This window comes from Bombus pyrosoma, linkage group LG4 (assembly GCF_014825855.1).
Source record: "Bombus pyrosoma isolate SC7728 linkage group LG4, ASM1482585v1, whole genome shotgun sequence".
Lineage (NCBI taxonomy): Eukaryota > Metazoa > Arthropoda > Insecta > Hymenoptera > Apidae > Bombus > Bombus pyrosoma.
Window position 1 is genome coordinate 4,553,634 of NC_057773.1, and position 23,358 is coordinate 4,576,991.

At 34.8% G+C, this 23,358-nt stretch overlaps 1 protein-coding gene across 17 annotated transcripts in view; it reads right to left on the reverse strand.

Moving 5' to 3' along the window:
* The window catches only part of LOC122566790 (pyrokinin-1 receptor-like), a 34,191-nt gene extending 11,361 nt beyond the window's left edge, over positions 1 to 22,830 (reverse strand). The window contains exons 1-6 of one of the 17 annotated variants that reach the window (XM_043724542.1): positions 22,585 to 22,830; positions 18,555 to 18,618; positions 17,787 to 18,483; positions 16,257 to 17,660; positions 14,273 to 15,753; positions 10,963 to 11,369 (exon numbers count right to left, since the gene is read on the reverse strand). In XM_043724542.1, the coding sequence (XP_043580477.1) occupies positions 10,963 to 11,369; positions 14,273 to 14,757 (892 nt within the window). In that variant the 5' untranslated portion in view covers positions 14,758 to 15,753; positions 16,257 to 17,660; positions 17,787 to 18,483; positions 18,555 to 18,618; positions 22,585 to 22,830. Of the gene's footprint in view, positions 1 to 10,962; positions 11,370 to 14,272; positions 15,754 to 16,256; positions 17,733 to 17,786; positions 19,157 to 22,565 lie in introns of those variants that run through there. The other 16 variants (XM_043724545.1, XM_043724544.1, XM_043724532.1 and 13 more) reach the window with 16 other exon arrangements.
* Positions 22,831 to 23,358: the final 528 nt, after the last annotated feature.

Here is a 23,358-nt window from a genome sequence, read left to right on the forward strand (position 1 = left end):
TCATCACTTGCGAGTTCAATTATTTTTCTATCGCCTATTCCAAAAAACGAAACGAATCATGGTCCTTGCAAATTCACGTGTTTCCAATAATTTTCGGCGACTTATTATGTAGACTCGTCATTTTTGTATCCCAGACCATTTAAATATCGTACGTGTATTTCGAAAATGACACAGCTCTAACAAGCTTTGCAGGATAAGCAGAAGAACCGTTTAGAAGATTCCAAAAATTATTCGCTAGACGCATAATATAACGGTCGAGTATTATTTTTATAATTTTTCGTTCTTAGTTTCTTCTTCTGACACACAATCGTTTTCATCGAATTATTTTATATCGCGACGCTTCCAAACTACTACTACACGCGCAAAAATTGTTAAAAATCATTTAGAAAAATTGTTAGTCCTGCAAAGTATTTCTTATGGTTGCGCTTTAGTAAATTCTCTATAAGTATGAGATTATCATTAGACTCTGACGCAGACTGGCTGCAACGCTAGTGAAAAATACTGGACTTTTTAAAAAGGGACACGGCTTAGACTGCTTCACAAGCTATTAGATTTTTTCCATGTTCGTTGAAAGAACTTGTTCTTGTCTGGTCACCAAATTCCTACAACCTCAGGCATTCCGCTGTTGTGTTAGTTTTTACATGGATAAAGTAAGTTACAGTGACGTGGAAAAGTATTTGATTCGATAGATCTTTCTATGGAAAAATCTGCTAACTGTGTAACGAATTAGTTCACGTAAGTGTTTTTTAAATAAACGTGGATTTGATGCCATTGGAAAAATAGCTTTGTCAAACGTGTTCACGTTGCATGTTCGTTCTTAAATCGTATTGAAGCAATCTCGGGAATTTTAGCTTTTTACATTATTAAGTCATCGTTGATGTAACAATACTATTTTTCTCTCGAACTCACGGCATCTCATGGTGTCATTGATGTGACGCTGAGTGCAACATTTGGACGAGGATTCGGAGCAAAGATAAAAAGTGCATATAATATGCGGTTTTCCCGAAACTGGGTACGAGAGGATCTGAGATGAGTAAAAGTCTGTTTAACGAACCTTTGTTAGTATCTTCCCTACTCTCTGATTCGGTTGAAATATCTTGAATATTTATTTTTTTGTCTGACTACATACAGTGACGTTCGAATAAGCATTCTATAAAACAAACATTTTATGAAACAGACATTTAAGTAAACACTGCCAATGCCAGAAACAACCTTCCCATTTTTTGGCAAACGCCAATCCTATTTCACTAAATTTCGCTAAAACGATTAAGAACATCCAGTGTAGCAGTTCGCAGGACGAAAGTATAATATAGCAATCTAATAAAATCTCTTCTTGATACAGAACAGTCAAGATTACAGGATGGATCGAACCAATGTTTTTAAATTGCCCTTTAAAGAAAGAAAGATATTTTTTAACTGGAAATTAAAGTTACACGTATCTCTGCTCAAATTTTCCACGTTGAAGATGTAGCAGACACTGGTTAACAAGTATCAACAAACAGAAATGTATTAGGTTGTCCGAAAAGTGTTTTTCTTTTAAAGACACGTCTTTTAGAACGACGCATCTTTATACAAACATGAAACCTAATCTGTCGAACGTTGTGATCTTTATTTTGATAGAACAAAATGGATCATACGTCATTTGACAAAATAATATAAAACGGAAAATGTTGTGCATCCATTATTTTCTTATAAAACGAAGGAAACTTTTCGGACGACCTAATATAACGAACGAGATTTGATTAGATTTTGATGTACAAACGATTTTTACTAATCATCTATCGATTTTTAGGAGAACAAGGAGAATAATAAGATCAAAGTCTGATAATGATCAGAGTCTAACAAAGAAGAGACTTGTCCATTGCATGTCACACTGTACGACGTTTCATTTAATTGATAAAATAAATCACTGAAAAACAATCTTGTATATTCGAAATTTACACCGAAGGGATATATGTACAGAGATCTCGTGTTCGCATTTCTCAATATAAAGCGCACAGTATCTCTCTCATAAACCTCTCTCCAACGTCAGTGTGTATCTATTCCAAGTATAATGTGCGGCTGTACCATCGGCAACGATCAAAACCCACCAAAAATTGGTGAATTCTTGTTGACCAAGTTACACAAACAGAAACGAAAAAGAAAAAGAGAGAGGAAAACCTTGGACGAAGCTAGTTTCTTCATGTGAAGAGCAAATCTGTTGTTGGTGGGAAGGAAAAGTCACCTTCTTAAGTAACAGTGAGATAAAACAAGCACCCGCAACTTCTTATATATCCTTTAAATTTGCTATTTTACAATTATCGAAAATCTATGTTAAAGATAGAACTATTTATTTGTAAGAACAGGTGGAGAATAATAAAGAAGAGATTGCAAAATGGCTAGAGAGAATAATAAATATTGTGCAGCTTGCAACGTTTCAACGAAACATTTCTTTTTGCTCAACCGTGAAAAGGATTGTCCGAATATTCAAAAACTCGTGCCAATACTAAAAGTTATTTTAATAATGTTAAACATTTAATTATGGATAATAGAAACACATTTTTTCGTCTGCTTTAATAAAGAAGACATGATGCACTAAAGTTCGAAGTTTGCTTTATCGAAAACAGATATATTTATCGTTTGGTTGATTTAGTTAGTTTATTAAAATACAAGGCATCGTATACAACGAGCGTGAATGGATAAAGTCTGGCGAAGCAAAGAAGCATCGCCATCGTTATGTCAACGGACAATTTCTCGAACGCGTTCCGTAACAAGCAGCAACATACCATCTCGAGGCATCTATTTACAGCTGTATTTTGGCACAGCCGGTTTGCATAAGATTCCACGAGGCCATGCTAGAATACGATCTATTTCCTGATCGATCTGCTTACACTAACCGTGTGCGAACTTTCTGTGTTTCGCGAACTCATATTCCTGTTTCTTAATTCCGTTCTCACTGTTGTAAATCGAACAAACCGAATGGAATTCCTAGCTCCGAATATACGATCGGAGGTAGAAATAAATTTTCCTACAATAAAATTAAACGAGCTTAGCGTGACATATCATTCCAGCAGGGTATGAATCCATTTCGACGATATTTCGAAGATTTCAAGGCCCCGGCTTTCTAAATGAGACGTAAAGAATGCTTTTTTTTTTTAGACACGCTTTTTGGCTGCCGTTCATAATAAATAATTCCCACTTCCTTGTTTTAATCAAATACAACGTGGTAATCTTCCACGAATTTACTACGAGGAAACGGATGATAATTACTTTTTAGCTGTATTTGTTTAAAACTTACATATACCGATAAACAATGTTCATCGCACCGAATTTAAACTGAACGTAGGAGAGAGGGGAAATTATGGATACTTCGTTAATCGCCATAAAAGGAAACATTCGGGGATATTTATTGACACGTGGAATTGCGAGTGAGATATTGCATTAATGCGAGATTAAGCAAATAAATTCAGGAATATCTAGATGAAATAAAAAATATTACAAATTAGACATATTTAAGAATCCTCAAATATCTGTGTTACTCAAGAAAAAAAAATATTGCAAATTAAATATGATATCAATTATTCAGAAATATCTGAATATACATGAGAAATCCTAAATTAAGAAATTCTAAATTGAATTATAAATATCAAAGTAAATGCTGCGTTAATACGAAATTAAATAAAAGGAATTCCCAAATGTCTCTATGTTGACCAAAGAAACAAGCCCAACAAAATATCGAATTGACGCAACATTGTCCATCGGTGGGTTAATTATAAATCACTTAGTATCGCAAATTAAATGCAATCTATTCGTGGTGTCTCGACGATAAGTGGTCGTTTATCGATTGCACGCGCCACACCTCGTAAATCCACGAACGAGTATAAAAGTATAGACAAGGCGATTTTCACTTAACACGAGTGTAAAAAGGGAGCGGGTTGCGACTGAAATCTTCAGAAAAGAACGAGTACATGACTTGGCCGTTTAACGGTAAAAAGCTAAAAGAACAGTTGGCAAGGGATTAAAGGAGATAAAGGGTGAATGGGTCGCACTAAGGTGGCGTTTAATGGTCTGTTTACGGTGTTTTCGGACTCTGACTACAAATGTCTCGTAAATCACGAGTTGAAATAATGTTTGAGCGATTTCCGTGGTGCTAGTTCATTCAGGAAGTTAGAAACTAGGAATACACGAGACTTCCGGTTTGCGTTTATAGATTGCTGGCGGGAAGGCATTATATTCGATTATTTAGAATATATGGAGAATTAAAATGAATCGTAAAAGGAACTTTTCCAGTCGCAATTTAAATTCGAATTAATGTTACGGACTTTGAAATATTTTAGGATTTCGGTAAACCGGCAATTTTTCGCGAGGACGCGACACAAGACTTCCGTTAAGTTTCGTCCAGTCATTTTGCAGTTTAAAGATCGATATGTCGTCAAAAGGGCTTCGACAGTAGGAAGTTAGGTTTACAAGCCTTATCATCGAGTGTCGGGGTTCATATCAGAGATATCTGTTGAACGTTACAGTGATAAACGAAGATCAAAATGTTTTTAAATAATTGTTTTCACTGTCGAATAAATTTCTGTGCAAAGTCAAATTCTGATCATGCTGAACGATGCGCGATTGATTAGCTAAAATTCAAGGCCTTTTATTCAAATACTTTGATGAAGCACAAAACATTATAAATAGAAATGCAAGTTTGATACGAGAATAGTTACGAGGTATTCCAGCCAAAGTTTCCTACAGCTATAATTCAACGTTTATGAGAGGATAAAGCAATTTTATTATTTCATGCGATGCTTAACCATTCCTATCATTGCAATGAAAATATCATAACGATTGTCATAAATTTTGTTCGCTCCTAAACGAGTCGAATCCCTCAAACTTGCAACTGTTATGGAAAGATGTCACGAGTTTGAGCCGAGTTTTAACACAAGATGGAACTTCGACTTATTCATCCGTTGTCCTGGAAGTAAGCATTCGTATTTCCAATGCATATTGAAAACGAAGTTGCGAGTTGCAAGATCCAAGAAAATCTGATTAAAAAGTGTCTTACTACAAGGGAACGAATTTCAAATCAATCTAAAGAGAACGGAGAAAAAGGACAGTTCTATCAATTTTATTACAAAGATTTCAAATATAAATTCTCAAACGTAATTCCCCAATTAATTTTACAATTTCACGGCAGGGAGTTCTTTAAAATTCTATTAAAAGATGTTTCTCTTCAAAACAAATTACTACCTAGCTCGAAAATTTCATTCCTCTTGAAAGGTATTGCCAATTACGATATACGTGGGGCTCTATAATGTGGAAAAAATGTTCAAAATTGAAATCAACAACGTCGACCATTCTGACGGCAATAACAAACGAGATCGTTAAGGAGCGGCGTTCCCACTGAAGTAAAACCTTCCGCGATCTACAAGTGGAATATAATAAGCGACGAAAGTCAAATATAGCGGAAGTATGTCAACCAAAAGGAACGTAATCGGATCTCTTTAAAATTCGTTCAATGATCATTTTAATATAAATTGTAGAACTTTTCCTGTAATATTATCTACGACTCTCTTGACGAACAGAACTTTTTAACTACCATTTTAAATGTCGAAGATGATCTTGAAATTCCAAGAAATACGAGTAATAAGAAAAAATCAAATAATGTGTAGTAAAAAATGTGGAATCATATAATATTCATTTGAATCGACAATTTTCATTAAAATTATTATTTATGCAGTTAGCAAATTGATTCCATTTACACTTTTATTTTCCATATCGTACAATCATCGATAGCATTGATTGTGATTTTCAAAATTAGGCATTTTTTGTTCAAATCAAATATACACCACTGGCAACAAATTCAAAATCGCTGTCACAATTCAATTCTATGTCTTCTACTTAAATTAGTGTTATACACAGCAATAGCAACTTTCTTTGCTTCGACAGATCATCGACGAAGGAATTTCTTAATGCGACACAGAATTTTGAGTCGAACTTTTTAAAGTTCATTGGATCTTACGGATCTTAAAACCCGATGTCAAATATAAAGACACTAAACATATTTGATTTAAACGAAGGAATTCCTATTTGAAAATTACGATCAATTCCATGGGACAGAAACAAATATTTTTATACGATACATCAACTCTTTATTTTAAAAACTCTTTCGTTCGGTAATTTCGATATAAATATTGCAGTGCGTGACCAACTAGAATTGCATTATTTATAAGAGAAACATGAAACCTGCATGTAAAATGGACGCAACGCACACAGCCGGTGACTTCACGTGCTCGAAATACATATTTTATATATTTTTCCCTCGATGCAGTTTCATTTCGCATTATTTTTATGCTAACACGTGTCTCGTAAAATATTTCATTCCCGTAGCGTGTAAATCTTATCTTTTTCTATGGTTTGGTAATAACGTTAATCGCGCTACTTGACTTTTGATATTTAATCGGTGCTCGAAATTGACTTCATTAAAGAGATGGCACTGGTTCAAGTTTGAATCTGGACTGACGTAAGGAATTTCGTGCTAGTTTCGGTTAAAGTGTTTCTACTTCAGCGAATTGTTATTGGATCGTTAAGAAAGTCGAAAGCTGGGAAGAGGTGCAGTTACATTAAGAAAGAAATGTGGTAGTAGCAGGTTGGTAAGCAGACGCTAGCAGCAGGAAAGTGGTAGAGAAATAATTATCTTCCATCCGTGTGTCCAGCCGAAAAGTTTGAGGATATCGAGGAAATCGTGCAACGTTTCTAGAAAATTCACCAAAAGAGATAACCCCGACCCACTGTGTCGTATTATTCGCCATAATAGGACAAATGATTAAGAACATTAATTTGAAACTATATAATATAATACTAAAATAAATAGTTAATATTATAAATAGTTATAAGGAGTAATAAAAATGCTAACATGAATTTCGGGAACTATGTTGCACCGAAGAACCTGATTTAGAAGAATTCAACGAGGTATTGTACATCGTCAAATATAAATGTAAATTTGATATAAGTTCTATTATTTAAGATTATTCAAAGGATCAGATTTTGAAAAATGACACGGTATATTATATTATTTTTCATTCGATGATCCGACCGATCATAATAACAACCAATAGTAATAATTGTTTCGAAAAAGTTAATTATTAATTTAGAAGAGAATTAATTTCTTTATATTTCGCGAACGTTTCTATTGAATAACTGATCAATCAAAAGATTGAAAAAGATATAACAAACTCGATCTTTATGTGATCTTGTACATTTAAGGGATTATGAATCCATTCATTCATCTTCATATGGATAAACCAGACTACGAGGGTTATGGTTGACACATTCCCATAAACTAACCGAAATCACGAGGTCGTACGATTTTACGAGGCTACCTTTTCGGCATCTTGATGGGAACGTGCACGCGTGACTAAAAAGGTTTCGAGGAATAGTTATCCGGAACCTGCGTCGATCGAATTTACGGCCGTCGATTCAATCGCCGGACATGTTGCTGGTTACTAGTTGGACGGGTGATATTTTTCCGCTTCGTTTTTTCGCAAATGGGAATTTCTAGAAGGCAATCACGATGGAAGAATTCGATTCACGATGAGAATTCGACAAGGAAGCCTGATAAGAATCACAATAATAAGGCGAACGATCGCGAAACCTGTTGACAATCTAATCGGAATAAAAGAAGAATTCGATAAGAGTACAAGAAAGCTCGATAAAAAGTGAAACTTTGCTGGAAATTTTTGTTAAAATCCGAACGATAGTTCGTTACGAGCTTAATCAGAATCTTGAGAGGATATTCTATAGTAATTCAAGGAAAATGCTACGATAGTTCTAACAGAAATCTAAACGTATTCTACGGAAACTTTATTGAAGCTCGATAGGAATTTTCAGAAAGTTTTAGAAGAATTGAAGAAACTCTACTAGAAGTTGGTGAAACTCCACAGCAACTCTACGCACATTTCAGAAGAATTCTATTAATTATTCTTTAGAAGAACGCGTTACATTAGTTCTGTACGAATTCTGCGAAGATCTGATAGAAAATCTACGAAAGCTTTGAAAAAAAACATTAGAGAAATGAGAACGAAAGCTTCTAAAAAGTCTCTAGTAAAATCTAATGGCTTCTAGCTATAAGAACTGTGTAAGAACGCCGTAGGAGTTGTAAGAGAACCGTACATGAATTTTCTAAGAACTCTATTGAAATTTGTTGAGGAATGCGCTATAAAGGAACGCGTGGATGAATGTGTAATAAAAATATATTGAAATAAGTATAAGTATAATGTATACTGACCCAGATCCTCGCTCTAGCAGTGTTACATTACAATCGAAGATGATACGGAGCACGTCGATATATTTACAGCAAAGAACATTACCAAAAAAATTAACCTTGGTGTGTAACTCTAGCTAAAGGTTACAAGAGACAGTCAATAAAAATCTACTTATAGCTCTTTGTTTCTAAACTTTGTAATCCAAACAACATTCATGTTGAAGGGCACAATAATATGAATTTCCCTTTTTTTTTTTATTTTTTTACTTCACTAAATTCTATTTTCTTTGTAGCGGCGGTATCCAGGTAATGGCGATACAAAAGAAAAGCGTAAAGTTTTCCTAGAAGTAATTACTTCAATAAAATTTGATGTATATGAAAATTGAAAAGGAATACTCTTGGGAAATTTATTGGCTACCTTGCGGCAACTTTGCAAGAAATTCGCAAGATATCAATAAGAATAAATGTTCTACAGAAAAATTCGATAAAATACTATCGAGGATCGCATGCAAGTTGAATGACAACAACTATTACGGTAACTCGATAAAGAATCGACAGGAACTCGATTCTGTGAAAATGTGAAAGCGCGATACTCTCACAGAGATACGATTTCACGTCAGAGAAATACATTCTTCCATAAATTTAAACTCTCATGCTCCCAATATAAAATGATAGAGGACAAAATGGCCCGTTCTTTCTGTGTGATATTTTGTTCAATGCATTCGTCATTCAAAAATACATACATCCGGTGGGAAGGAATAGCATGAAGGACGATTTTCGTAGCAAACAAATAAAATTAATGACAGATGAATATCCCCGTTGAAAGAAGGCGTTGCTCTCGAAATAGCGCTTTCTCGTTTATTCTCATCGATACGTTTTGCGTATTACCCTGACGAAAGTTCGATTACATAAAAAATCGTGCCACGAAACTACGCCACGTGTACGATTGTACAGTGTACGTTCTCGTTCATAAATAATAGAATATCTCCTGGTTTTATGTAAAACGCGATCATTCAAATAATAAGGAAACGATTAATCAAACGTGATTTTATCCGCATACGAAATATACAAAAATTTGTGCAGCTATTTAGAAGAATTACGAATGAGAAACACGACGAACTAAGAATCGTACGTGCTTAGACTTTACTGTCTTATAATCTAAGTTTCATTGAACTAATTTTGTACGAATTACGCGGCATAAATCTGAATCGAAATTTTGATTTAGGCAAGAAAAAATACAATAAAAAAATTAATCTGTCTTGCAGAATTAAGCAATGACTTCATTTCAAAGAGACCTAATGAATATGAATGAAAAGAAATTTAGTGTTATCGATGTTATCACGTTATATATAAAAGCGAGATTTTTATTGCAACACTGAATATATGTATACCAGAATTCTTTATTTATCTCAAGATCCTATAATCTCTACAGATCCCATTTATCTTTAAAAGTTTCAAATCGGATAACAAGTTGCTGCAAAGTTTTAAGAATTTCCGAATCATTTCTCAGATTGATCTTTAATACTCACGATCCTGAATATTTACAGGAAGAGATACAGCTCTAAATAAAGCGACATTAAATCTGTTTATTCTATTTAAAAAAAACTCCACTTTGTCTGTTTCTTTGTGTTACTTTAATTTCTGATTGAACAGCGACAGTCGTGACAATTCGAGACACGGTAAGTGCATCCTGGCACGATAAATTTTTCGCGTCAGACGAAACCGCCTCGACACTCGTAAAAGAATTTATCACAGTAGTAGAAACTATTTTTATAGGACCGTAAACCTACAAATTTCCTCGGCATCGAACGTATTATGCTTTTCCTCCCTCCTCGTGATCGCAGATCGACGGGCAATAAGTCGAATAACCACTTCGAAACTATCCAGGCGAATCTCGGCTACGTATGTTCCTTCCTTTTCTTCGTTAGTTTAGCAACTGGTCAAACTTACGGCATCTTTCAAACCGGTTTCAAGTCTGTGTATAACGAGATACATTTCGATGTTTATTATTGCATATCGTTAATAAAATTGCAAATAGAATCCTTAATTGATGCAGATGACATTTCTTGGGGGAATTTTGTATTTAATATATGGTCGTATAACCGGTTCTTGGCTTTGATATATTTATATAGTTGTAACTTTGAGTTTGGAAATTTTTGAATACAATATAGACCACTGTAATATGTATTAAATATAAATAAAAAATCTATATCAAGTTTAGAAGGAAAATACGATTATAGCTGTCGTACCTCTTACACAAAATTTCCATGCAAATCTACAATATTTTTCATAGAAAACTTTCACAAGTAAAACTTCCATGACATCCTTAAATTCCTAAACATTTCAAACAAAATACCCTCATTTATCTTCCCCTTGAGAATTTCAACAGACCCTCATCCCTATTGTGTTAAATCTCAAATAAATAATATTATGCTGCAGATGACTATATCGATTTATATTCGATCACCAACATTTATTCCATTCTACTTCGTATTTTACATCCTCCGTGATAGAGATCAATAAACAAAACAAAAAAAAAGTCAATCACAAACTAAAAAAATTCCAAAGTTGCGTAATTTAATCTAAGTCGTCTCCAATGGTCCGATGCTATCAGTTAACAGTTGACTCTCAAAACATTACAAACCAGTCGGTCACTTCGATTGCCTTGTCACGTTTCATAACAAAAGAAAAAAAAGGAAAAAGATATGAAATTAAAGAAACGTTCCACTTACCCAGCATTCGAATAACGTTCTTCTGCGCGACGCTTTTTCCTCTTCCGCTATCGCCGTGAATGGACCCAGCTGACAAATGGTTCCTCTTCGCAGTAGCTGACAACAGTCTGGATTGTCTTAACTTGATTGCGATCAATACATAGAGAACGGTGATGATAGTCATTGGCAGGACGAAGAACAGCATGGTGGATATCTCGAAGGCGTGTTTCGTCAGATACCACTTGATGGAGCATTGAGCCGAGTCCAGGACCACCGAGCCGTTGCGATAGTCGTAAACGATGCCAAATTGAACCGCCTGTGGCACGGCCAGGCATAACGCCAGCAGCCAAATTACTATGACGAACTTCACCGCCCGCGACAGCTTCGACATCGTGTGCGAGATAAAAGGATGACAGATCGCGACGTACCTGAAAGTGGAATATGCGTTGTTCGCCATTTTTCTATCAAGTTTCAAAAAAAAAAAAAAAAAAAAAATTAAAAAAATAAAAAAATAGAGGGAAAGAACGGTTTTTGGAAGCCACTTGTTAGCAGGAACTTTAACGAAGCTGACATTGTGGAAACACGTTAGCGAACCGGAAAATGGAGATAAATGTGCGATGATGGATGACGTGCTGTGTTCACTGAGGAATACCGGATGTAAATATTGTAGTTACTCTCGGATTTATTGTTGCATCTATCGTTGTACTGTGTCGGTCTTGGAACATTTATTGTGTAATAAAGTGATTACACAAAAGTGTTTTCGTGTATCCTTATTTTGCAACGAAGCGTCTTTTGGGCTGTATATTTCATTTTCATAATGCCAACTTTTCGTAGATAGTACGAAATTTCGTTTACTTGCGGGCTTAACTAATACGAATTCGTTACGGTTGCCACGAGTTCTCACTACTTCTACCTTTGCTTCTTTGCTTCCGTTTTGTTCATTTAGATAAACGCGATCGATTTCGAATGCATAAAAATGCATAAAGTTAACTCCAAGACACGCTTACCTCTATATTCGTTCGTTTCAGCTGACGACATTTTTGCAATTTACAACCGTTTTGTGAAAAAGTATCAAATTTGTGCAATTGTATGAAATAGACGGCATATTGTAGTCCTTTTTTTAAAGGAAACAAATGGAAGGTAGAAAACAAAAGGGTAAAGTTCTCTTTATACAATGGAAAAGTTTATGTAGAATTTATAATATTATAAGAAATAATTAACAGAGGCAATAGAAATTGTTATTTTAAGTTTCAATTTCACTAAGAATTTTCCAACTCCAATACAAGTAGAAGGAAAGCCGTATTGCAGTAAAACATGTGATACGTATTCAAGGTAAATATTCTGATTTCTAGAAGAAACAGTGCTATCTTCGTAGACAAGCGACTGTTACTTGCGTTTCCAAGAATATTCCCTCTTCCAAGAGAAGAAGCTTTTCTGTATCCAGAAAGGGGTTCTGTCAACTTGTCATGATAGAAATTATTAACGAAGATGAAACGTTTTATATAAGTAAAGCTAGAGCAAACAGAAAAAGGGGGGGGGGAAGTGCTTTAACTCTTTGGAATATCACTTTTTCCTTAAAAAATGAAAAAAAGAAAAGAAACACGAAACATCACTGTGAACATTAAAAAGTGCAACATTTTTAATAATGTAAAACATTTCAAAGTAAAAAAGAAAAACGATTCTAGCTGAGTTTGACAAGATATTAATCATAATTTGAGGAAGGTGTCGATCTGTCTCTTAACGAGCGTTCGAGTGTATCTATCATCCATTTTATCACGTTTTCCGCAATCATTCGTCACAGAATAGGGTTACAGCATGATCGAGGTTTACTTAGGCAGAAATAAGAGATAAGAAAAAGAAGGTCCCAGAGAATTGGACACGCTTTATTTGTGTCAACCAGCAAGGGTTACTTTAGACAGTTCTGGAAATTTCCGCGTGACAAGGGGATGACATGTAACTACACACCCTGAAAGCTTGACGCCTTCAGGCGAGAACGTTGAAAAGGTCGAGAGCGATTTAATTTACGGCGATATTTATTGAGAACCTCGTAGAAAACTGTTACGTATCTGCGGTTTTATAAATCCGTGATTTATTAGAAAGAAAATGAAAAATTTTCTGAAGGTGATATTAAAAACAAAAAAAAAAAAAAGAAAGAGAAACAAAAGTACATGTAAGACTGGAAAATTAAAATTAAGTGCTGGTAGAAAATTGAAGATAAAATATTCTTTTAATCCGTTTTTACCTTCCTTTTATCGTAAAGATGATATTGAAGAGAAAAAGATTAACAAGTCTATGCAAATTTGAGATCGAAGATTCTTTTCATTTTTTATTATGTTAACCTCTTTAATTAAAAGTTAATTATCATGCTCGGAGGAAAATTTTATATGCTACGTGGACAAAGCAACGAAAGCCACGTAAAATAGAGCTAAAATCAGAAGCATTAGCGAAAACTTCGTTAACGATGTTAGCTCATTAGATTCAACTAGAATCAAACATACGATAAACACTTATTATTCAAGTTATAGTACCACGCCAGAATAATTTACCTATAATTCTCAATGAGAATTGATTATAAAATTCCTCCATATAAAAAAAAAAAAAAAACAACGATGTTACCTACGTAAAATGAACTGCGCCATTTATTGAACTAAACACCTGGCGATTTAGATTGACGTTTTGAGGCGAACAGATCTTTAAACGCAACTGGTTCGATCGATCGTTTAATTGGAAGGAATTGTAAACAGTAAAAGAAGACTACAACCGTTTCACGTGGCTCTTTAACCCTTTCAACCCTCTTAATGTCTTCGAAAACCTTCACTCTGTGTCAATAATTTCGACAGGGTCGGAATTAACGCACAGGCCACAAAAAATCTTACGTATCTTTGGAAACTTTAATTCGATCGTAAGTTTCTACGTAATAACAAATGAATGTTATTCAATTATGTTATTTCTTTCTGTCATACGTACATTATATCGAGTATTTAAAAAAATATTGTTCCTCGAGCGCAAAGGAAAATCCAAAATAAAGATAAATAATAATAATAAAAACATGCATTTGCATAAATATTCGCAATCTCAGGTATAATTTTTAGTAGGTGAACAAATATTTCTTTAGATTCTACTTTTTAGTCGCTTCAATAACAAATATCCGGACATTAACAAATTTAAATGTCTAAATAACAATGAATGGCAGTAAAAGCGTGAACTTGCACAAACATCCACGTCCAAGAATAACAAACAAGAAAGAGTGAAATACTAAATTTAAGAACAATCTACGAGTTCGTCGGTTTGTATTCTCAAGTCGATGATTCAATTCAAATTGGTTACAAACCTTTCGACGGTGAAGGCGGTGATGGTCAGGACGGTGGCGTTCGCGGACGTCTCCGCGGCGAAGCTTTGAATAATGCAGAACGCCTCGCCAAACACGTACGGGAAATGCGACCAGATGTAGTACATCTCTGGAGGCAGGCCGGATATCAGTAGCAGTAAATCAGAAACGGCCAAGCTGAACAGATAGTAGTTGGTGGCCGTGTGCATCGACTTGTTACGCGCGATCACAACACAAGTGGACACGTTGCCGATTAATCCGGTGAGGAAGATCACCGCATAGATCACCGTGATCGGTAAAACGATATACAACGGATCCCGCCTGACCGTCGAACAATTTTCCTGCTGCAAATATTCGGCGATTGGTCCCGTGTAATTCTCCCATCTACCTTCAGAGGCCAGCGTATCTTCGTGACTTCCGGCCAACCTCATGCTATCTCCGATTATTATCGATCCTTCCGATCCGATCGACTTGTTCGACGAAATCATTCTTCTCGACGAGATTCCGGGTGATTCTGAGAGATTCTGTGGAATCGAATAACGTTGACTAGCTTTCTAGACGATTGACTAGTACAAAATTAACTTCGACATTAATTAACGACGTTCGCGCTGCGTGCACATTTTAGTCAGCGAAAGTATCTGTAAATGTTTTATTCGATTGTTTTAACATTTACATTGCGTGCACATTTTGCCAAAGAAAGTTCCTGCGAATTTTTTATTCCATCGTTTCGATCGAATTCGAGCCGCCTTCGTCTCTTTCGTTTAATCGTAATCGATGTGGTAGTCGATCGAAAGGATAAATCACCGCGTGTTCTTTTTGTAAATTGAAGTCTCACAATCTTCGGTGTATCATAAAGGTCTGTTTTGAAGATCTGTTGACGACGATACGAAGGATACAACGTGAGATAGGTTCGATTGCGTCTTCGACATTTTCGGGTGCTTCCAAGGACAGAGACGAACCCTTGGTATCCCTCGAGGACGATTAAGTCAATTCCAATCAATTTACCGAGGTCGACGCGAATAGATGGTTCGATCAGACTCGTCGTGGTGTCTTTATTATCAATCCACGCGTCAAGTGGTCTGCGAAGAGCGCTTCTTCTCTCTTGGTCTTCATTTAAACTCGATAAGTTAGCCTCGAAATTTTTATGAAGTCGAAGAATATTGGAAGATAAGTTGTTGAGTGTTATTGGTCGATTTCTGTGGTTGAAAGCGTTCGAATCAATTTGCAGCTTTAAAAATAGGTCGGTCGTTCGATCGAAACATGGCTGACCACTGTATCTTCAGGGACAAATAGAATATGTCGTTGGTCTTCGCTGAGATTTTAATAGAAAATCTTGATATTAATAGAAAATCGTCAACGGAGCAGGATGAGTTTATTATGGTTGCTTTGGTCTGCTAAGCGTCCAATCCACGTGTTGTCACTCGGAGATTGTCTTTACACGATACTTCCGGTCTAAGGTGTCCGCTGTCTTTTTTGCAGTAGATCTGAGAAATTGGATCGTTGGTTTGACGCTATTATTCCGTAAGATGGATCTTATTAGAAAAAGAATCTATTCTCTTCTAATTTTTTTTAACTTATGGAAATGTTCTTTCAATTTTCATGATAAAAGCCCAACATTTTTTCGATGAACTTTATTTCAATTTCTCTTACGAGATTTTAAATTTCCACGACATCATTTTCGATTTTTATCAGGGACTTTTAATTTTCAACGTAATTTCTTTCGGATTCTGGTATACATTTTTTAATTCTAATAAAAAAATGTCCTTTCAATCTTACTATGAAATTTAAAATTTCAACGATTTTCACCTAAAACTTTTTCTAGATTTTGTTACGAATTTCTTACTTATCATGTATATGAGAATTTTCATACACCTAACCCTGGAATTTTCCTACATTTAACTCTGGAATTTTTCAATCGCACAAACTTTACTTCTTCGTTTTCTCTTTCGTTTGGATGCAAATGTTCGACGATTTCAATTTTACTTACCGTATCGTAGTAGCAGGTGATTTTATTAATTACGTATTCCAGTTTAAGCGTCTAGTTGTCGATTATGTCATTCATCGATCAAATTAAATCTAAATCGTATCACTGTAATCAAGTTCGAATCAGATTTAATTGTACACGGATCGTTCGTCTAATCGTTGCCTTCGATGTACCTCGGAATAGTTTCGACTACTATTCTGTGTAATAGTAATTCGATTCTTGGTTGTATGTCATTAGTATTTATGACGCGATTAACACGCGACGCCGTACAAATGACTTGAGCGTCGTTTGATTATCCAACCAACTGTAAACATGCCTGAAAATGTTAACACGTGTGAACAGTTTTGGTCTTTTCTTATTTTTCCTTCTTTGTTTGTCAGAATAATCAATCCAATGTTATTAACGTAACTAACGCCAATTAGTCGATCATTCTGTTAAATTTGTCCAGCTATCTCGTTTACAATGTGAACCGATTATTTCTGACCTCATTTCAATTGATCGCACGATTTCAATTCAAATCATTTTTCTGCCGCTTTGTTCGATCGAAAATCTTACGGAAAATGATTGAAATTGTGAAAAATACGAAATGTTAAAGAAAGTATAAAAATAAAAGTCACATTTCTACGATTTCTTTTCTACGATTGTTACGATACTTCGCCGATAAATTAACATTAAAATACTTTTAATCGGTATCTATACAATTTTATGACAGAGGATAATTTGTAACTGTTATGGTTGGGGTTAGGTTTCTCATGCGATTTTCGTATCAATTTGTCTCGTACTACGTGACGGTAAATTATTTGATTTATCGTAACGATACGGTTCTACTTTAAATTTCATGATGCTTCGTCTAGACGGACACGCACATGTTCATGCTCGCAGATCACGATAATCTTTTCTTACGTTTCCAATGTGCTCAAAATAAATTTCATACGTTATTTAACTTATCTTTATGTCTCTTGTTACAGAACAATAAATTTAATACTTTCTCCACTATTGTTCGTTCTTCGATTAATTTCGAATCGAATGCTCACTAAAATAATTTCGTCAATGAAAGTATTGGCGATTATTTTCGCTGGAATTTCCTTTTAATTGACGTCTTCAACGATAAATTAGTTCCAATTAGCTTCTATGTGCTTAATTCAATTAACCTCAAACATCCTTAAAATCGAATCATTTTCGATCGTTCGTCAAAGTCGATCACCGTAAGACACTTCGCATTCAAGTTTCAACAGTTCCTTCTTACAAGATGATTAATTAATCGTTTCGTCTCGTTCGTCGCGCTTCTGTGTCGTTTCTTCTTTGTGAATTAGGAAAGTTCACTCGTAAATGAACGGTTCTCGATCATTGAAAGACAGTGCCGAGTTGTAACTTGTTTGAAACTCGTGCTTGAAACAATTTCTTCGTCTAAGTAATTAGTCATTTGTTTTAATTAGCTTTTTGTTTCTATCGAAAATTCTTTATAAAATACGGAATATCTTTTACAATCTTTTATAATATTTTTTTATTGTTTCTATGAATTATTTCTCTTACCTGAAACTTACTTCTGTGAGATCGTTGGAAATTGTTTCTCCTCCTCCAAGACTATCCATCAACTCTTTCTCTTCTTACTTCCTCTTTCGACTCCACTAATCTGTCAAATGCTGTATAACCTTCGTTTAGGTTTTTCTTCCTCTTTGTGGTAATCGTATGGTATACAATTATCGATTTTTACACTTCAAATTTATGTTTCTTTATTAATCTGTGCACTTAGTTCTTCGTAACACAGTTCAGGTTGAATTTTAAGAATGATTATTTGATTATAAATTGTCCGCCTCGACCTTTACAATTTTTCATTTCTTTCTTCCTTTAAAAACTTATTTCAAATTGCACTGTTCGGATAGGATTTTTATCAATTTTTAAGTAAACTGTACACAATCATCGTTAAACTGTTCGTTTCTTCTTCAGATTTAGTTATGTCTTCTTTCTTCTGAAAACCTACTTGAAATTTAATATTTTGGTATGAAACTTAATATTTTAATATTAAATTTAACAATTTTTAATTAGATTATTCACGATCATCCTCGAACTGTTCTTGTTTCTTTCTCAAAATGATTCATCTCTTCTTTCCACAGATAGATACAGAGCATCTCTTCAAATTTGTCATTCTTTCCGTCATAAAACCAATAAGATTTTCTTCAAAGTTACACTTTTGCCTTGAAAACCTGTTTAAGATTCTTCTTGTTTCAAGCTTCATCAACAGAAATAAATTTTTCTCATCATCAAATTATTCACCGCAATAAACATCCTATGGATTCGCACCTCAATTCCACCGATCAAACTTCTTACAATCACAACAATCCGTTCACTTCCTTATCTGGTTGATCTAAAAAAAAAAAAATCCTTTTCGCGAAATGCCTTACAAGAAAATACTTTTCATAACATGGACAATTGTTATAATGTTTCCTCGAATAACTTCAAAAGAAATTTTAGTCGCTTCTTTCTTTTCCCTCTGACTTGACTATTCTTTTATATCAAAAAATCAAGTCGCTGATTATTAAAAAATTCCTCCGAACAATCTCAAAGGTATCGTTCAACTCAGCCTCGCGATAATTCCTTGTCTCATCAACCGGTTGACTCTGACGAAAAGAACTACTCTCCCAGTTTCTCTGTTCGTTCGCGTGGCTCGCTTTCGTGACACGAACGCGATTAGAGCGCGGTTTGCTCGCGACTGAACATTCTTCGACAACGTTCGAATCGTCCACGCTTTTCCTGACCGTCGCTGAAATGGCGAACTGATTCTCCCATCTAACAGATTATTTCGAGCGCAAATCAGTCTAGCACGAGGTATATTATACGATCCACCATGTCCTGTCTTCGATCGTCTCGTAAATGGTGTTGTCTCAATAGTGTCAAGAGAAACGCTACGTGACAATATTCCCGCAATAGGAAATAGAGCAAACGTGTCTATTTTATCTGTCTGTCCGTGGTAATTGTTGTGTCAGTCTTTAATCGTGTGTCACTTAACGTTAATGGAATACGAGCATCTTCTGTAATTATTGATGTTAAGTTCGTTTTAAACGAAATTGGTTCAAGTCTCGATTCGATGGACGTTTGAGTTTCTCGATGTCTCTTTGGATTTACTTTTCCGTTCGAATCGACGTGCTAACAAAAACTTCTTCTCTTTTTAGGAGAAAGTGTTTATTCACCCTGTGCGTCTAAGATTAACAATAAAATTTACGGATTAATTATTACGTATAAATTTACAGGAAACAGTGCAGAGACGATAATAAGATTAATTTATTAGCAGAATTCTGAATAAAGTTGAAATTAAATGTTCAGAAAATAAATTGGCTGATAATCAAATTGGTAAATTTCCAAGACGAATTCATATTCTAATTGATTCAATAATTACCATAAGTTGCATCAAAAAAAAAAAAAAAGAAGAGAAAAGAAAAAAGAAGAGAAAAGAAAAAAGAAGAAAAAGACTGACGAATTCAATGGAACAGAATAAGCTGGCGGCATAATAAAAATGATAGATGATGTCATTAAATTAAGCGAATAATTCTTTTCATTCTTCTCCTATACTTTTGAAACGTTGCTGATGAGCACAAAAAGTTGTAAAGTATCTCGATGCTAATTAATCTCTTTCAATATACACTATAAAAATCCTTTTCCTTTCTCAGACGAAGTAACTTAGAGTGATTAAAATTGAAGAAAAATCAATATCATTGGTATTCACGATGTTCACGATAAACGACAGGAACTATATGTGTACCCGCTCGAATTTTTACAGAGAAGCGATATTTATTTGAAATTTCAATATCTCGTGTCATACGTATCGTTGAATCGTACATAGTACAGCTTGAAAGTTATAAAATTTTGCATCGATGAACGATTTCTATTCACTTGTTCAACAGCATCGGTATGAGATATATCGCTATCTTTTTTTATTTTTTTTTTTAATGCTGCTACACTTCCCACGGTTTCGCGACTCTTTTATTCTTGTCCAAAAAGGAAAAACTATCGGTATATCACACTTTTCATCGTGCATTTTCCCTTCGTTCTTTTTTTGTATTTCTTCGAAAGACAGAAAATATTCGCGTATCGCTCGATATAACTACACAGAAAGAAATTTTTTATCCAGAGATCGCGCCGTTTGTTACAGAATTATATAAAATGGCTACTATATTACAGAGCTATTTGTAACTTAGAAAGGACGCTGTCGTAAACTTTTTTTTAGATATTTGTCGACCACCACAAGGGGACAGAGAAAAAATAGAACTCATTCATCGGTGTAACGTACGAAATTAGAAGAGCTATTTGAAAAAAATTCCAAAATCCTCGATTCATTTGCGTAATTTATTTACAACGATCTAAAAAGAATAATTCTCGTGAATCTCATTTCCCTTGCATCGCATCAACCATACAGTAACAGTATCAAAAATAAAAATTCAGCTTTCTATATAACAAAAATTAAACAAATTACGTATCGATTTACAAACATTCTACTAGGAAAAATAATACAATACAAAACGCACACAGAATAAAACTTGCAATTAAAATCAATAATAAAAATTAAGGTTTTCGTGTATGTTCAAAATCGAAGAAAATATCTTCAACACGTAACTTCAACACTGTTGTACTCTATCAACCAATAATTATTCTATGTAAGATGACTCTTAGTTTCTAACAATTAGAAGTAACAATGTAGATGAGGAAGATGAAAGAGATACGCATTTAAAACAAACTAGAAAGGAAGTTACGTTAATGAAGATAACACTGAATTATCGCGATTTTCTCTGTTTTACTTGCTGACGAGAAATATTATTCTAACTGAAGGAACTCCTTCTCGTTGAAACAGTCCCTGGTAATGACAGTATGATAGGTGCTTGGGTGACTTTAAGGGAACTCTGTTTTTTACGACCTTTTCCTTTGCACAGTTTTCGGAAGGAAATAGAGGAAAAATACAATAGTCGCTGACGAGCTACTCTATCGCATGCTCACTTATGAAACCCTTAAATTACCCAATTGTTGTTCTGGAACCATTGACGAACGAACATAATCACACGATATTAGAATAACACTGTTCACGACACTTATTGTCAGATCGAAATCAAACAGTCTGTCCATTGAGTGTATATTTGATGTTCCATTTGAGAACTTGAGTTTACTGGAATGACACATGTGGTTTATGTTAACCAAAGAATTCTTTGTACGAAGTGTTCCGTATTCTATTCTACAAGGTGAATAGAAAATTAAGTTTCATTCATGAAACGAAGAAGTGCCAAACGGAGAATTTCAAGAATTGAAAATCCCCAATTTCTGATGAATTCTCGAATTCTATAAAGAGTTATGAAGATAGAAAAAATTGCTGAGATCAAACGAATTCGCGAATCTAAATAAAAAATGCAGAAAGTTGCAAAATAAAGACAAGATGAGAAACGAGTGAAATATTTATTTTTCGCAGCTTCCACGAAAATCCTTTAAAGAACTGAGACGATTTGTTACGTGTCTTATATATGTTGAATAAGAAATTTCCCATACATAGTACCAACTCCACGTTACATTTTACGAGTTAAACTCGTAACAGTTTTGCAGCTGTGATCAAATTTCCAAAGAGGAGGAAAGAAAATCAACAAACTCTCTTATTAAATAGCAACTATTTTAAACAACAGTTGCATTCACAGAAAACACAGGAAACCTACAGTGCTCCGAAATGGTTCGTTACATGCGAAGTTATAAGTTATTGCACGCAGCGTACTTCTTACTACCATTTTCCAAACTTAAAAACTTCCATTTACGAAACAATTCTCAAGGATTCCCGAGAAATAAGAAAACTCTTTCGCAACGTTCATAGAAATCCTAGAAAGTATCAAAATAATTGTTTCTAAATAAAAGCTCCCGGTATACACTCCGTATACTCTGATTTTGTTTCACGTACATCTTAAATATAAAATAAACTTCTACTCACGAAGGAATTCCAGAAGGAAGAAAAACTGACAAGCCCCTGTACGATATTTGCTATACGTGCAGCAACAATTGCGATCATGGAACGGAAATGTTGAAGAGCGCGAAAACAATTTGTCACGAGTGATGCAACTTTACCAAAGAGCTCTATGTTCTACCTTGCGACGTATCGTCTTCGTCTTCGCAAGGAAATTTCAAAAGAAAGAACTAAGAGAAATCAACAGAAGCTGCCGTGTAATATTAGTATTTAACATTTTCAATAGCATGTAATGAAAACAAAATAAGGGTTTAGCGTTGATACTTGAAAATTTGAATAACATTTAATGACTACGAAATAGTTTAATATTAATATTTAATATTTACGATTTTTCACAACACTCACAGAAAGCACAAAAATCTGAAAAGACACCGAAACGATTCGTCACACGCGTAGCTCACTAAAGGTACCCTTCGCGAAACGAATTCCGCGATTCGCCAATGAACTTGAGTCTCTTTCCAAACATTGGTGTTGTTCGTCTGGAATCGACAAAGAAGAATGTAATGGAATATTTGGAAAGATAAGAGACAGGTTGGCGATTTTCATGGATGTTGGCACAGGCAGCGTGTTTTGGAATCGACCGATGCCCGCGAGAACTGAACGCGTTGTGAGCGTGCGGTGGCGGTGCTGAGAATTTGAAAGAAGCGTCGTTAGGCGGTCTTCACAACAAAACGCGCCGCCTTCGCACCTGCGTCTTCCACCCCCCGCTGACTCGATACGACGCCACAGGGTTCAGTAAATTGTATTCCAACTAAAGCAACGAAATAACAGGCAACGAAATAATGAATCGTTTCCTTATTGCTTCATTATTCCGTTATTTTTGGTTTAGAAGCGATATTCAGACGAAGCAGATTTCTTTTGTCTTACGATCAAATAATTTTCTATTTCGGTTAACTCTCGTAAATAGATTTCAAATGAAAATTAATTACATTCACAGAAATAGAGTAATTTGGATTTTAACATTAAGTGAAGCTTCGAGTAATTGTATTTTGCGAATATTCGACTTACAAACAGTTTAGTCGAATTATTTCACAACGTAACACGCATATAACATTCCCTCGGAATTTCTTTAACTTTAATTCCAATTTACGTCTGAATTTGTGTGATAGCATCGATGTT